The 18,248-nt window shown below is 40.2% G+C and overlaps 1 protein-coding gene across 1 annotated transcript; it reads left to right on the forward strand.

The window, feature by feature from the left end:
• Positions 1-57: 57 nt before the first annotated feature.
• Positions 58-12,951, forward strand: cygb2 (cytoglobin 2; the record flags this gene model as incomplete). The annotated part of the gene is made up of 3 exons (XM_083972833.1): positions 58-260; positions 10,121-10,352; positions 12,787-12,951. The coding sequence occupies 3 exons, from the start codon at positions 58-60 to the stop codon at positions 12,949-12,951; spliced, it is 600 nt and encodes a 199-aa protein (XP_083828959.1).
• Between the last annotated feature and the right edge of the window lie 5,297 nt (positions 12,952-18,248).

The raw sequence follows: 18,248 nt of genomic DNA on the forward strand, positions 1-18,248 counted from the left end.
GCCCCCTACCTCCCCCGGGCCCTGCTGGGAGCCTCCGGGCTGCTGCGCCGCAGGGGGATGTCTCGCAGGGAGTCTCCGCCGCCGCCCTCGCCGCCTCCACCTCCGCAGCTGCTGGGAGTGATGAGGAGAGGAGAGGTGCAGTGTGAGGACCGTCCGGAGCGGGCCAAGCCGCTGTCCGACGCCGAGAGGGAGATCATCCAGGACACGTGGGGGCACGTCTACAAGAACTGCGACGACGTGGGGGTGTCTGTGCTCATAAGGTGAGTTTTGTTAAGAAATGTGTGTGTAGCCTACTAGGGTGGTTAGGTCAGATTGGTCTCAGCATCAGTTGACTTATGAACAGATGACAGATCAGATGAGTGAGTGACCACAGATGAGTGGTCACATCTTTGGTTTCCCTGCTGCTTGAGCCCTCACTGTCTGTAGGTCTGCCTGGATGTACGTAGGCTACATGCTTTATTCTCACTTTCTATTAATATTCGGACAGCAACTCATCGTCCAGAGCATCTTTAATAATCAGTGGTTGAAAAGTTGAGTATTGGGATCATTCTTCTCATTTGTCCTCTCCATTCTTTGTGTTTTCATTTATGAAAAACACAATGAAGGTAAATGAATAGACATCCACTCCAAATCTAAAACATGTTTTTCTATTTCTAAAGTAGGTTTTCTGCTCTCAACAGTGAATGAAGGAATACAGCAATCACACACTGTGAAAAAATGTGGGGGAAAATCTAGCCACATCTTACTATTGTGCACCAGAAGAGCTCATCACAGTCAGATTTAAGAAGCATGAGAAACTCACTAGAAAACTGACATTGGGTTGAGTTTATAAGTAAAATTGGTTTCACACATAATAATGGCATTTTGTTGCTGCTAATTCACTCATAAGGGTTTTATAGCTTTAAAGTTTCTTGATTATTGATTCAGTGGCTTCTGAACGGACAGATTGGTCAGTTCTACAGTTTACAGATCACAGACCGCACAGTCATGCTTGTGCTCAGTATCTGCAAATCCTCACCAACCTGCTGAGCTGAACAGTGATGGGCTGTGAGGAAAATTGCAGGTATAGTTATGCACATATTCCCAAAACAGATTTTGCTGTGCACGGCTATTACAAAAAAATGTGAGAAATTTTTTTAGCTCCCAATAATGAAGATGTAGAAGAAGTTATTATTTACGTCATCTACATGAGCGGTGAATCAGCAGAAGTGAGAAAATCCAGAAGTCTGAGAAAACCGTTTCAATGTGCAGCTTTTACTGGGAGGAATGGGGAGCACAGCATTCGTCTGTGATGCCTTAAACATTGGTCCGTACAGATCTGATCAGCCTGAAGGTTTTCTCTGTTGTCACGGTTACCACACCAAAGTCTCAGCTAACCTCAATGATCTTTAACCTCAAAAGGACTATTTTCAACTTCAGATTTTATCCCAAGGATTACAACTAAAGATACTATACTATATTTCAGTTAGTGCACTTCTGGTCATGCCCTTGCTGAGATTATCAACAGTACGAACTCAGGGCAATGATTTTCTGCTCAACACCTCCGTATTGGTGCGACTTGTGTGTTATACCATACCCATATTGCCCATCCTTTTGAGGGTTGTGGGTGTGTCTGGAGGCAAGATACACCCTAGGTGGGTTGCTGTATCATATGCATACTGTAAAAACCTTGGAAATTGGCTTTATTAATATGCCCTGGTGACTATATGTTTACAAAGTCAGAAGCTATCTTCTTTTCATGGACCTCGAGTTTCTAACTTGCTGCATTGGGTTGCACCACAGGGTGTGTGGAGTTACAGACCTGAAAGGGCAGTATGATGTATCTCAGTAAAATATACTGCTATTACAGTAGTTGGCCAAGGTACTGCGGAATAATTTGATACCTTTTTTTTTTTTCTTAACTTCTTAATTACACCATGTTTTGTAGAAACAATCCTTTCATATGATCACAAAGGGAGGTTTTTGTTCAGTGACAGGAGTCATGCAGAGACACACACACACACACACACACACACACACACACACACACACACACACACACACACACACACACACACACACACACACACACACACACACACACACACACACACACACACACACACACACACACACACACACACATACATACATGCAATCAGAGAAAAATAAAGAGGTACATGGTCTGTTCATGTGCAGAGTAAGTGTGTCTTAGCATTAAGAAGAGTAAGCAACAGATACTGACACATGGTGTAGGAAACCCAGCCATACATATGATAAATGGAGGCTGCATTTTGCATAGGCCAATCACTCACACACACACACACACACACACACACACACACACACACACACACACACACACATGCACGCACACATTCTGCACCCACTCCCTCAACCTCTCACCAATAACTGTGCTGTCACAAGTGTAGGGATAGAAGGAACATTTCATTCCTCTCTCATTAGGATGCCGAGGAAAATCTCCATAGTTCCCATCTTTGTTCACTTTGACAAGTCATGCACCGTCTTTTCAGATGGGTAACACACTGATTTTGTTCCTCAAGCATTTAAGCATTTGTATTTGCTCATGGTGTAATTCACGTATAGAGGACAATTCATTCATTGTAATTCTAATTCTTTGGATATAAAGTAAGCTCCTTGTTTCTATATTAATCACAGCTCTTGCTCACCTACTGCTACTTTCCTCTTAAGTTGTCAAACTGTAGCCGTAAACAGAAAACCAGGCATTTTCTCCAAGAGCTTAATCTTCAACAGGCAGTAATGCTCTTTGGAGCTGCAAAGTGTCTCAGACTAACTGGATGTAACACAGCTTGACTGTGTTTTTCCTGCTTCTTTTCATGTTTTTTTATGTGTCACAGAGGAAGACTTGATGCGTTTGAATGTCCCCAGCTAAAGTGTCTCAGTGTTACACTAAGAAGGCCTTTAAGGGCTTGTTAAAATGGACAGCGAGTCGTAGCCAAGGAGACCGATGTGAGTGAGACAAACTGATTTTCAGTTTGGGGTGAGGAGAATCCCTGAGGGGAGAGAGCAGAAGGGGCAAAGACCGTGTTTGTGTGTATGTGTGTCTTGTGCTCTTATCTGTGGATGACAGCAACAAGCTTTGGCACTTCATGCCTCCCTCCAAGCCTCACTGTCTGCCATCTCTCTGTCACTACTTTCAATTCTTTACATATTTCTTTCCCTCATTTGCCACATTTTTCCTCCCTTGATGATGAATAGGTGACTTATCTTTGGTTGTGATTGTCAGCAAAATCCATCCATTCAAAGCTGCCGAGCACATTACATATCCAGACATTTGTTCCGCTGGCTTTGCTGTCGATGTATATTGATAGTTCACTTCTCACAGCCAAGGAGCATCAGAACAAACATGATGTGACAGGAGCAGAATAAACACAACTCCAGTGTTTTTTTTTTTTAAACTTCCTTCAAGCTTTTTTTTTTTTAAATGTTGAGACCCACCTATTTGATTTCTACAAACAAAAGACATTTTTATTGTAAAATGTTCAAAATCTCCATCACAATATCTGAGAGCTGATACCTTCAAACTGACTGATGCCTTCGGACTGCTTTTGCCTGACCAAACCCTCAGATTACAATGAAACAGAAAAAGAAACTTGATTGAACATTTTTAAAATTGTAATATTCCAAGTATCAGTGAGTAATGTTTGGCATTTTCACTTACGTAATAAAAAGACTGAAATGGTAAATCATTTATCAGAAGGATGTTCAAGGAATTATCTGTTGATCTATTATTTGAGTCAAAATATTTTTTCTCCACTTTCCATGACATTTAAATTGTTCTCTCTCTGTGCAATTATCAACAGTTGGCTGGCAGTTCCCCAGTTACCTACGTAACATAACCTGAGGCTGATTCAGGGTCACGGTCCTGCATGGTCTAGATCTTATTTGTGAGATCAGTGCGCCACATCCAATGGATTTGCATTATTATGTCGATCCATCTGCTTTATGCATGGAGAGACAGTGACATTAGCCTCAGTTGATTTCACCAACGCGTACAAATGCAATTGCACCAAAGAGTGAGCGCACCCCAGGCGTTAACACAACAGTGCATACAGTATGGAAGCTTTGTGAATATAATCAAACTGTGCACAGAAAAATAATAAAGTGCTTATAGGTGGATTCAAGCGCATGTTCACAGAGGACGATATTTAAGTGTCACAATGATACAGAATCTAGAGAAAATCTAACTTGGGATTGGTTTAGTCTAAATGTTTAGTGGTGCATGATGAAGTCGTCATACACAGCAGGAAGCACTTCATTTCTTTTTAATTTAGCATATATAGATAAAATATAAAAGAACACAGCACTCAAGAATGTGAATGTGTTGAAATGCTGTCTGAACATCTGCACAAGGTTTCATGGTGATCCATCCAACAGTTATAAAGACGTTTCAGTCTGAGACCTACATTGCTGTCCAGCATAACACCTTTCCCACCTCTGTGTCTTTCAGTAACCATTATCTTTGGAGATACTTCTGATAATAAATATAACAACTGATTGAGATGCAAGGGCAGCCCCCAAAACCTCTCAAAATCTTCAAGAGGTCTGCCCCACTGCAGACAGGAGACACAATGCTGTTCCAATATGAAATGTGTAGTAAATTGTAGATTTATTTAATAATTGGTCTTCTGAAATAAGTTTCCTGTGAATTGTTTTCATCATTATTATAATCATTAATTGTTAATAATTGAGCAAGCAGTATGGTGTCATAGAGTTTGCCTTGTGAAGACGTCCTTTAAGTTCTGGCAGCGAAGCTCAAGGTTGTTGAAAGAACTCCACAGAATTATAAAAAACCTTTCCAGTCTAATCAAGGTGTGATTAACAAGCCCCACTAATGGCTTTGATGAATTCATTTAAATGCAGAGACAGGTGCAAGAATGTGTTCAGAGCCCTCCAAAGCACTAAACACAGGTACTTGTCTCACACTGGAACAAAATGTTTCCCACCATGCCTTAATGGACAAGTAGGATTACACTTCTGGAATATAGAGTCACAGTTTTAGCTATGCTAGCTGGAGGGATGCACCAAAGGGAACATTTTTATGTCAGTTGATTGTTCTGTCTTTTGATCGGTCAATTCTGTCCACCACTTACAGTAGGTCCAGGCTCATATATACTAACGATAACTGACAGGATTGAAAATGTTGCTTTGTAGAGAATGAATCCCTCCAATTTAGGTGACTTTACATCCATTGAATGTTTTGGCGCATTTGCTGTTTATGAATAGTTCCCAGACGATGTATGCATTTGACTCTGACTGTAGTGTCAACATGAGACTGACATGAATGATTTTTAACTAAGGAGATCAAACCCCAATGAGCGAGTGTAGTCCTTCAGAATACATACTTCCTACTATGCACACTTGGAAAACTGAACAGCTCTTAAACAGTGAGGATCTGACTTGAAAGTATGACAGGGACTTTTAGACTTACAGAAAGACCAGATCAAAAAGGTTTGCTGCGTGTGGTGATGTGCCTGTTGCTTATTTTCTTTTTATGTACTGTAAAACCATGCCTTGGCTGTGAGGGATTAATGGCGTTTCATCCTAACACAAGGGGACAGGGACTCTGTTTTACCTCAAAGAAAGCTTCAGAGCAGCAGCAGCCTGTTTTCTTAAAGCGCTGCAGTTAACTCTCATGTTTGTCTAAGCTGTACAAGGGCTGCTAGACAGTCTGTATTCTCCCTCTCGTCGAGGAAAGAAGTGTGTGTGTGTATGTATCGTGACAGCTGGTAGAGCCAAGCTAGAAGTGCTACAAGCGACCCGAGCCTTTGTAGGCCTAGCATGACACAAGATCTGGGGGATGTGGATGTAGTGTAGCAGTGCTGCCCAGGGCCAAACTCCAACTGGGAAATAACTGTACTAGCAATTCTAGTCAGCTGGAGGACGGACAAGATTTAAAGTGGGTCACAGCATAAGTGTGTGTGGGTCCGTCTGTCTGTGTGTGTATGTGCAAACATGTATATCCATCTGTTTTTCAGTCAGTGTTGGTCTGTAAAGTTCAAAAGCTTTGTGTTAGCTACACATTTTACTTCATCTGTCAGATGTCTCACAAGCCGCTTCAGTTAAGCTTGTGGAAACTATATTTCGTTGGCGTACACTCTTTCCTCTCTCATACAGAGCTGCGATTAGCTCACAGTCGCCTGTGATGAAAACTGTCCCCTGAATCAAAGCAAGCCTTCGTAACTAGAGTCCCACGGGACAATTTACATTTTCTTTGTTTATCTCTTCACTTACATCTACCAGGGTGGTTCAAGAATGGAATTTACTACATCTGCACCTAAAATAGCTCCTTAAAGAATAAGATTAAACACAACCCGGGCACATCAGAGATAAGTGTCATTTTCTTCCACATCACCAGTCTTTATGGTGGAGCAGAGTTTTGAAAAGCGCTACAGTAAAGCTTGGAAAGGACCAGCTGAAACTCTTACTCAGGTTTGCAGGATCATGTCGGGACAGGCTAACTACACAATCTTTTTAAATCTTAAAATAATTATTCCAGAGCCTAAACTACAAAATCTCAAACACTATAAAATGGATTGCAGTGAAATTTGGTTTAGACTTTCTTAGTGTCCAGAGGAGGAATCCATTGAATTTTCATCACTATCACCATTGCATCTTTTTTATGTACAACAAACATATTGAACTAATGAGATTTACACTACCTGTGGCCTCAGCTCTTAGTCTTGGAGAATGTGGAAAGTATTTTATCAACAACAAATAGTAACACATAGACCTTTCTCAGATTACGCAGCATTGGGTACATTATGTAGTGGGGTCCAAAAAGTCTGAGACTGCTCATTTTTGGATTCTGCTGTCCAGATTGCAGATTTACGTGTTCATCTTTAAACAAAGACGTGTGTCTGCTGCTCTCGACAGCGAAGTGATTAAAGCTTGATTTATTAGAATTCATGGATATGATATTGTTGAAGGTAAAACGGTATTATAGCTACAGCTTTTTTAATCTGCCTGAAACTGTGCCAACAGTAGACGCCATTCAGGTTGATCCGTTGGCACACACAGCACCAGACATGCTTGAAAATTAAACACCTCTCTTCAGCACACCTGCATCTAATTACAGTCAAAGAGGCTGATCAGTCTTAACCATCGAGGTCTCATCGGCACTGCCACACTCTAAGGTTTATGCCAAGGCACTTCCTTCCCGGCATACTGATAGTGCAGAGGTGGATAACACACTTTGCAGGCATGAAAAAGCATGTGTGAATGTGTGAATCGCTCTTTGGTGAAAAAAAACTACTTACTTAGGAAGAAAATCACAAGAGACTAATTAGATGTCATGTCATGCTGTGAATTTAAAGGCTTCAGGACATTGTTCATCGTTTGACTCTGGGTCGTGTTTTCGTAATATGAAAGACTGACTCTGTAGCCGTGGGTCATTCATTTCCTGGTTAATTCAAATTTTTCAAGCATGAGTCCTCACATTCGTTTGGGATTTAATATGGGACTCTAAAGGGATTTGTCCCAGTTAAGTCTAATAGATGTCATAGCTATCTGTTTTTTGCCAATAACAATTCAAGGATAAATAGAAACAACAATGTGAGGTGACAATGTCTTCCTTGTTCCAGTGCACGTAGTCTTAATGCTCTCAGTGTAGGATGATAAAGTATGTCTTTCTTCTTAAGCTCTTTGGGAAATTCTTCCAAATATGCAGTACAGTACACAACCAGAAAATTACACCCGGCAGGAGCATTTCTGTAATTCCTCCTCTTGCATTTCTCAGCCTTTCTTCACCTACAAACTCTGTTTAAAAAAAACAACAGCCAAAACACTAGGTAATTTCATACTGCTATATATAGCATATGTATCATATATATAACTATAGCATCCCTGCTCTTGTCTACGGCATAAAGGTACAATTTGGTACCACCTTCGTCACATGTTTTGAACCTTCTGAGCACTCTGGATTTTTTCCTTTTTTTCTTTGTACAATTTGGTAGGTTAACCAAATTATATTGCTCTATATTGCTTTGTAAAGAATAAATATCACAGATTGCTTTTTAAAGATTTATATTGGGCTTTACTAGGTTTGACACTGATCTGGTGGTTGAAATGGAAAATGAAGTGTATTCTGTAATGTTTGCTTGTGTTAGTTATTGTCTCTTAAAAAGTACAACGTTATTTTCCTGGTGTACACAATTGATTTATTGTGGTGTGTCTCAAATCGCATAGGCTACTAGTGCACTTCTTTACAGTACACTATAATGCACTTACTTGCACAGTGCACAAATTTTGACAGGGTAGTACCGTCTCAAATCAAACACTGCCGCTGCGACTCGACAGCTTCTTCTTCTATTTTTAAAATTCTGATTGCAACCGGCTGTTGGAGCCCTATCGCCGACACTTGACAGCGCTTTTTTGCCGATCAAAACAAGCTACTAAGTTGTGTTTTATTGTGTTAGTGTTGTTGTTGTGTTGTTATGAGTGTTTTTTAAAGACATTTACGCCGGTGTCAGCTCCGTTGCTGCTCAAATCAACCGCCGCCATTTGACCACCACGTCACTAAAATGGCGGCCGTTGAGGGTGGAAAGTGTCCAACAATCCACACTCAATTTTCTGGCCGTTAGAGTGCGCCAATTGAGTGTGCATAGCACACTACATATTTGCACACAGTGTGAACGCACTTATGTACTCAAAATATTAAGTGTAAGTGCAGAAGTGCGCGATTGGGGACACACCACTGGTGAAGAGTTGGCTATTTGTCCAGCATCATTGTGTGCCATGTGATAATCAATCCATTCATACCTTAAACCTATTGTATGTGACTTAAGTTGCAGCTCTAACAGGCTATGAATCATTTTTCTTACTTTTTTTCTTTCTTAAAGCAACCCTTACCTTTCTGGACATTTACATTTTTTAAGTTAACATGCTATTAATAATCTGATGACACACAAAAATGTAAGTGAACCAGAGTCAACCAGAGGTGAGGCAGGAGAAAGAGGTGGGTGGGACTTTGGAGGGAGGTGCAGTTGGTGATTTTCAATTTTTTGTGCTGTGCTGTGTGAAATGCCAAAACTGTAAGGGTTGCTTTAATATTCTGCGGCATAAACTACCTTGCTGGTGGCATTTGATTTTAGACCACTTGAAATGGCATATTCTGTGTCTTGTTGGGATCGACAAAACATAGCACTGTTGAAATACAGCAGATGTTCTATACACCTCTATTTAGGGAAGGCTAGGGGAAAATAACAGTGCCTGTCCACAGCTGCCACTTATGTTGGGAAAACACTGAGAGTTAGATGAGAAAAACAATACCACAGCCATGTCCTTAAGATAACCCCCCCCCCCCCCCCCCCCCCCCCCCCAAACTACTGAAGTAAGTTTAGTTGATCAATGAATTTCTGCATAAGTCAGTATAATTCACTGTATTTTCTGAAACAGAATGAAAAGTGGTGTACCCTTTAGGGCATGCAAAAGAGGCTAACCACATTAAAGTGTTAGCTTTGTGAGGCTTATTGTTACTAACTGGCTAATAGTGAATATTAAATGGCTATACACAGAAAATTCACATTTTTAGCAAGTTCAACATCAACGTTCGCTCACAAAGCAAAACACTTAATTGTCCAAATCTGCCCAAAAAAGAGCTTTGACTACAGCTTTGATGTCAGGCAACAGCATCCAACTGGATATAATTAACCTGATGATGACAGTGCAGGGCAATGAGAGGTTATGGGCTCACCAATGAATTCTCAGAAAAACGTATTATTACCTAATTTTCATGGTACTGTTATTAAGACATCACTTAGACGTATCACTATGAACCATATAGAGCCTAAAAAGGCTGGTGAAGTTGGAAGGAAAAGTAAAGAGTTTAACAAAGACATAAGGACTATGAACCTTTTATTCATTTTTTTTAACCGATTTATTCACACATGCTGTGCAATTTCACTGGATAATTGGAAACTCTGACATGCTGGTGACTCTAGATCTAACATTAGGGTTCATCAAAGTCGTTGTGATTAATTTTCCTTAATGAAAAATGTCACAGCAGGAAAAGTAGTTGATAGGCCAGCACTGCCATCCCACTGTAAGACAAATCGTCTTTTAGATCTAATGTGACTTTTTTTTTTCTTTGCCTCCTTAGGTTCTTTATCAACTTCCCATCAGCCAAACAGTACTTCAGCCAGTTCCAGGACATGGAGGATCCAGAGGAGATGGAGCGAAGCAGCCAACTTCGGCACCATGCCCGCAGGGTGATGAACGCCATCAATACTGTGGTGGAGAACCTCCATGACCCCGAGAAGGTGTCATCAGTGCTGGCCCTGGTGGGAAAGGCCCATGCCATCAAACACAAGGTGGAGCCCATGTACTTCAAGGTAACTTTAGGAATTGTTGCATACTCGGATTCCTACAAACTTTGTCAGCCACATTCTGCTTTAAATTGTGTCTTGTTTTTTTGTTTTTTTCTCAGAGTTTTTGCTGTCACCAACCAAGCCAAATTTCCACAAGGGTGTTGTTCTCTAGTTTTGGCCACTGGTGTCCTGTATCTAATTGTCGAGCTCTCTCTCTCTAACCTTGCTGCAGAAGTAGCACAATGGAAGTATTTTATTGCTTCAACAGCCCCCTGACTTATGGAAATACCCCATGTGAAAAAGGAAATTTTAATTACCAATCTAATATGATTCTACTAATTTAAATCTCCTCAGGCAGAAAGAGTGAAAGAAGAGTTTTATGGGATAGACAATGAGCCTTCATCTTCCTCAAATCTTTTTGATGATTGATCTTCTGTATTAAAGGGACAACGAGGAGTTTTGGAAAAGCGAAGCGTTTTCACACTACATTTATGAGCCTCCGCGCGCACCGTAAAATTATTTTGACCGGCGCAAGACGGACTCATGTTTTCATTCATCAAGAATTAAAGTCAGAGTTTCAAAGAGGTTCACATACCGTCGTAGTTCCGACCATAAACGGCGATTCAGCTGTGTTATTCTCATGACTCGTTGCGAAACCGAAAGTAAAAAACGCTGGTCGGCTCGACCAGCATCTCCGCCACCACTAATAATAACAAAATAACAATAGAGACAGAACGATATATTTATCGAAAATGGGCCCATTAACAAGTGTGGGTAGCGGAGGTTCATCCACATTAACGTGAGACTTTTTTATAACCGAATAGAAACTCCTCGTTGTCCCTTTAAAGAGTATAATGAAACTACTACAAATCAAGCATGACTTTCAAATCACATCTGCAGCAGTTACACAGCCTGAAGTCACTGCAACACAGGAAGAGTTAAATCAGTCAGTGTTCATGCATTTAAGACATGACATGAGACTAAAAAACGTACTATACAGTACCATATTGACATCTGTTTTTGATTGATAAGGGTGTGACTGTCACCAGATACAACAGTGCTGAGGCAGAAAAGCACAGAATCAGTGTAATCTGTTTTTTCAATTTTAAACCATACGGTTGCATAATTTTGAGTGTGAAAATCCAACATACTTCCGCTCTTCATCTGATTGAAGAGGGGAAGTATGCGTCGCCTCCTCAAGTCTTTTGAATGTCATCTGAAGTTTGTTAATAAATGCAGCTGCGGAGAACTAACACACTGCTTCCAGTGAAGCAACGCTAACTTCTGATTTACTGTAGAATACATTAACATTTAATTGATCAGTTCGGGAGTGAATCATTAAATTGATTAGTCTCTGTGTGTATTTCCTGAACTCTTAACCCCTCATGTACAAGGCTGTTTCACATAGTGTCATTGTTTTAACACTGCCATTTATTTTAGGCTATGATAAAGAAAATTGATTATTGAAGAGCATGTGGTGGTCTAAAAACATTTGCAATGGGCGAATCGGAGACCCCAAATTATCCGTATGTGTGTGTGTGTGTGTGTGTGTGTTGTTTCAGCCCTTTGATGAACCCTGTCCTCACCCTATGCCAGTCTCTGGCGATCTTGCACAGAGCAGTGGTACAGATATAATGGATGGATGGAGGCTTCTTTCTTGACTTTAAAAAAAAAGAAAATTTTCCATACAAGGTTAAACTCACTCATGGCCTTCCTCAGAAGACGGACTGGCTCAGTTGTCATGGAAACAGCTAGAGATACATTGAGGAGGTCTTTGACTCTTGACCGTGGTTACAATCTCTGCCCATATGTACATATGACCACCCGTTGAATACGCAATCTAAACCACATGCTGATCACGCGATAGCAACCTAACACTCGCCATGTGCTGAAAGGTTTTGTAAACACAAAGTAAATGGAGACGGGGAAAAGGGCTTTTTACTGTTTTACTGTTCATTGTGTTTGTAATGGTATTATTGCCACACTAACATGTAACTTAGGCAGTTTCTACATGTCCTCATTTCTCACAGATTGCATTTCATTGCTATAGCTTCAACACCACTGTTCATCCACAATATTTATAAATTCATGCTTCTCTCTTTATTTTTGCTTTCCCTTTATAACTACTTTTTTTCACTTCCCACCTGTGTTGTCCCTTCTCTCTACTTTGTCATTTTCATTCCCTTTGTGTTGCCTGTCCGCCCACTGCTTTCATGTTTTACTGTTATCATTTTCAATTCTCACCTGTCTCGCCTACTTTTATGTCCAGTGAATTGGATTCTTTTTTGTCCACCTATTCGCTCCCACTTTGCCCCTTGAATACGATTTCTCTGCATTTCCCTCTCCTCCCTCCAGCTGCCATTATCTTGATAGCTGCATATTCCCATCCTTTCTTTCTTGTACTGTTGCCCTGCTCTTTTCTTTGTTAATTAAATTTCTTTCTCACCCTCCTTCCCAGATCCTGAGCGGCGTGATGCTGGAGGTGTTGTCTGAAGATTTCCCAGAATTCTTCACGGCAGAGGTGCAGATGGTGTGGACCAAACTGATGGGGGCGGTGTACTGGCATGTGACAGGGGCCTACACAGAGGTGGGCTGGCTCCAGGTCTCCAGCTCAGCGGTGTGAAGAGTTAGGAAGGAGAGGGGGTAAAGGAGTTTCCAGTGGACTTAATGAAAAATAGAAGATGATGCATTTGTGGTTATGTAAAATGTTGACGAGGAGATGAGTGGGATTGCAAGAGGTTCTGTAAGGATGGTTTCACAGATATGGATGAGGTAATTCACACAACTCAACTTTATTTTGGTGACATTTTGGTGCTAAGCCTTTGTTGTGGTGATGTTTCTGCATCGCAGTTCCTAGAGGCCATGTGGACACCAAATGATGTAGCCACATATCATTTTACTTTCAGTTTTAGCACAGGATACTTGCTAATGCTAACTATCCCATCCCTCTACAGTTTATTCAAGACAAACTCCCAGCCAAAAATATGTAATGCATCTCTTTCTCTGTAGCATTGGATTTTCCCTGTTGGAAATCTACCAAGTGCTTAGACAAATCCAAAAGCTTTAATCAACTGGTTGATTTTTTTTTTTTTTACATTCATTGACAATTGACCTTTCACCAAGCCTGCTGATTGACCTGTCAAGTTTTCCAGTGATAAAAGTTATAGATTACTAATCACATTTCTCAGTAATCTTTGAAATAATTGGTCTTTGAGATGACAAGACATTGATATAAGCAAAGGCCAGTGCATCATTCCTCAGCTAGATATGAAATGTGGCTTGCAGACTAAGTCAGTTATTGCTAGCTAGTTGTTAGATAAACTTAAAAATTAAAATAGACATCTGATGCTAACTTGTTTGAAGTCAACAATCTCGTAATCAGCACTGAAGGGTGAAGCTGTAGCAGCTACAAACATCAAGTTAAAAGGCTGAGACAAAATATCCAGTGTCTATTTAAAAGAAATCAGATTAAATGATTTTTGCATTGCAGAGCAGCTGGTTAGGATAGGCTTAGTGTTACAGTTCAGCATGGTAAGAGAAGAGAAAAAAGAACATATCACCTGGGTATAGCTCCAGTGCTGGGGAAATACTACAAAATTGTTACCTCACAAAATAATGCGGTCAGCTAATGACATACTCCTTAGCCTTAAAGTTAGTTTACTGCTGATGTTATAAACTCCTGAAGCAGAGATGCTAGTATTTGCAGTTTAAATTAAGTAAAAAGTTTGATCTGTAAAGGTAACCAAAGTCTATTTCATTAATTGCCATGTCAAGTTACATGAGGTGTGACTGGACAGTCGCAGTTCAGGGCAGCGCTTTAGTGAATGGTCAGTTGGGGATGTCAGACATTTATTCATAGCAAAATGTTGTGGATTATTACTTTATAAAGTTCATTTCTGTGGAAACCTGCAGTGAGGGAAATACCCTCCAGCTAAGCTAACACACTCCATATTTTGACAAGGAGGTTAAGAAATGTTAAGACAAGGAATGATTTTTAAGCTACGAGAGGGGGGCGGTTTGTAGTTGAAGCCCCGGCTATGGGACCATGGAGCTGCTGACTGTTAATAGATTATCTTTGTGTTCTACTACAGTATATCCTCATGTTTAGGGGACACGTGCCCCTTTCTCTCTCTATTGATGCATTGTCTTGTTAAACCTGAGGTGTTGTTTGTATAACTGTACAGTGGGCAAGTGTGCATACTCTTCTGCCTTTGTTTACAACTCATTGGCACGTTGACTCGTTGGCGTGTTAAAGAGGGCTGTTTTTTCTTTGCTATAAGTCTTGGACTATCAACAACGCTTTAAAATTCTTCCCATCTATCACTTTCATCATGCAAACACACGTGACTGAAAATATCAGCAGGTGGACACAGTCAGCACCCGCACATGTACACATTCACACAGAGGCAATGCTATATTGGACCTCCCCTGTGTTAATATTTACAGGACTGTCAGATCGTTTACCTCTTCCAAACCCCATCAGAGAGACATGCTGCATTAAAGGCTCCATCAAGGGCTTTAGAAGCTCTCTGGAGGTCTCAGAAAAACATGTCAACATTAGAAACACCATCAGTGAGCTTCTTTTGACTTTGGACCAATCCAACTCAAGAAATAATATACCTGAACTGCAAAATTTGAAATTCCTTCATATTTCACAAGCAAAGTGGTTCAAGATTAATGTCATCATTTTGACAGTTTCTGCAGACATCACATTTAGTTGTCTGCCCCTCCTCCAAACATACTGCATACTGTCAAACTAACTTTCTTTACCTGACGTAACCCCACCTTCTTGTCACCAGTGCATGCATGGCTGTGTGCAGTCCCCATTTGCGGGTCTCTCTCCAGTCAATTCCCAAACCTACGCAGCAAATCTGTTTAGGATGGACATTTGATCCAATCTTCAGTTTGCATCTGCTCCAGTGACGTCCTGTATCTGCCGTCTGAACCCCCCTTGGCATCGGCATCTGGCATTAATGAGGAGGTAATGAGTCTCCTCTCCTCCTCATTTGGCCATTCATCTACTGTAACTTCCCATTGCCTCCGTTAGGGCCGCGTCACAGAGAATAAAAACAATTATGACTGGACAGATGGCCTTAAAGCCACCATGCCATGGCAGCAATTCACAACACCACTTTATAAAAATCTCTTTCATTTACTTGGAGGAGAGCAAGTTAACATAGGAATGTTCAAGGATAAATTTCATAGATTTAAAAAAAAAAGTGTTTAAGTGACTTCCTGAGGGTATTAATTACACACTATGCTTTCTAAACTTTTCCTATCATGCTCCCCCTTTTACCCCCTGGTGGGTAGATTGATTGACTTTTTATCAATCAAAAGTAAAATACTGGGGAAACTGGAGAGAAATGAAAGGATCAAGTTTGAAAATCTGATCAGAGTGTCTCTAATTATTTAGCTAATTAGTTTCTATTGCACAAGTGCACATTAAAATTTGTAAAACTGTGCATAGGAAGAAACAAGGCTTCTTTTCTGCAGTGTCAAACATCTGTTCACCTTGAACTTTACTTGTTGTCTTGCTTCCTGAGCGCATCTTGCCAACCTGATAAATGAATCTGAGTTACAGACCTTTAGCCGGAGCAGACGCTCTGACTTGTCATACACAGGTGTGACTAATAACATTAACGATCACTCTGATCCAGTAATCGTGGGCACACAGCAATTAAAAGCCTATTGGATACACCTGTGTTTGTCAAGTCTAAACATCTGCTCATGTGTTTTCACTGGTCAGTTGTGCTCCCCCTGTATGGGCTCTTTTTAATTTCCAAGAAGAAAAAAGGTTGAAATTCACTTGGCTGAGGCAGAAGTTTGTGTGACTCTACAGCTGTTGTCTATTCTGTGCATTCGTTTCTTCAGCTCAATGCACCCAATTATAATATTTGCATAAAGTGGTGAATGGAAATGTGGTTTTGACACTTTATTTGGTCTGAAAGAAATGAGATTAACGTAAATGGTTCAGGCATTGTATTTCAGGGTGAGTTTTGCTATAAATCCCAGAATATCTCCTGTGAAATGTCATTTTAGATGTATTCACTGAGTTGGGGACAGCCATCATATTTTTTAAGACTCATTATCAAGAGTTAATAACTTGCAAGTCTATACCCTGTAACATCATTAAATTGCCGTGGCACAGTTAAGTTACCATGAGATGACCAGTTAACTTGTAATGTTGAAATATCAGGATTAAGAACAGTTATGGCGACCACAGCCACTCTCAGCTTCAGTGTCTGCACACACAGGCCATTAACATCCAGCTCCATGCTGACGTTTATGAAAAGCCCACATTAAACTTTCAACTGGAGAGACATAAGCAGGTCCAGTCACACAAGTAGAATAAAATACACAAACGAGTCAAACAGACCTCAAGTTAAACTATTTCCACTTCGGCTCAAATAGGTCTGGAGGTCGTAAAGCTGTTGTCGGTCATAAAGGATCCGTTTCAAAGTACACACCACCCCTGATGTTGTGTCCCCCTGAGGTCAAACCTCAACATTTGAGTGGCTCAAGGTTCACGTATATTTTTGTTAAGCAGAGTTCCCCCGACACCTTGTTTATTAAACACTGTGTGGTATGAAATCCATCTGCAAACACACTCATTCGAAATGGAGATGTATTGTTTTTCTTGCCAAGCTACAGGTTTTGTGTCCCTTTTCCTCTATATGCAGCATGTTTCTCCTCCCACTAGACACACACACATTCAGTTATGTTCAGACACACCCAATCATGCTCACTCAGTTTCTTTATCGCTTCTCACACACACGCACACAAATATGGTCCTGCATTAAATCGGCCTCGCTGGACATGTCCTTGCATGCCAAGTGCACTACAGCTGCACCTAATCCAGTTTATGTTTTCAACCATTTTCAGCTGAAAGTTGGACAAATTTTCTTTTGCTTATTAAGAAATTTCACACATTTCCTTCCAGCAAATAAGGGCATCACAGCATATGTGGAACTACTGTATGTGTCTTTGTTGTGTAATGTTTCTGTCTATCAGTTGAAAAGTTAGGACTTTATATTTTTCTAAATATATCTATAAGAACGAATCTTATGTATTTGAATACTGTAAATGAATATGTCATTGTATTGCGTTGTTGGTGGGAGCGAGTGCAGTGGCTTTGTAGTGTTTTGAGCATGTTTGCACAGCCTACCACAAACTTGTATCTTTGCAGACCTGGGGAAAATGAATCATGACCATCAATAAAATATACTTAAGTTAGTTTTTCTCTGTCTGTCCAATCCTGACTGACGTTTTTAAAGGATGCATCAGATTTCAGACATAGATGATCCAAATGAAGATATGACTTTTAGCTTTAACTAATGCTACATACAACACACATGCACAAGATGGCCTTAACCTTAACTTTATCCTTAACCCTTAAATCAACATCTAGCCACAAAATAATCAGACATCTATGGTGAAATGATCAGTTCTCAATCAATAAGAGAAGACAGAAGTTGGCTAAGGTGTGGTTATTCCACTAGTCTCTGCTCACTGAGAAATATTACATCCAGGTTACATCATACACTCGCTTTTATTTTCGTTATTTATCCAAAGTGACTTGCAGTGTGGATAAGAGTAGAACTGAAATTAATTCCTCAATCACCAAAAATACAAGTAACAAAGATTTAATATATTATGTACAGTGGCCCTGAGAGCTTATGCAGCATATCTATAAATATATAGATAGTTTACACTTGCAAGTTTATGAAAACATTATACAAACTTTGTATATGTTTTTGCACGCTGAAATTAGGTTTATTAAACTATAAATGTAAAACGAAAGGTCAGAGGCTTAGTGCTCTAATCAGCCCAAAAGGAAAAGCAGAAATAAAAATATAAAAGACATGAAACATGAAAACATGTAAAATAAAATAAAAAATAGAAAGAAATACATGATAAAAG

This window comes from Trachurus trachurus (assembly GCF_905171665.1).
Source record: "Trachurus trachurus genome assembly, chromosome: 1".
Lineage (NCBI taxonomy): Eukaryota > Metazoa > Chordata > Actinopteri > Carangiformes > Carangidae > Trachurus > Trachurus trachurus.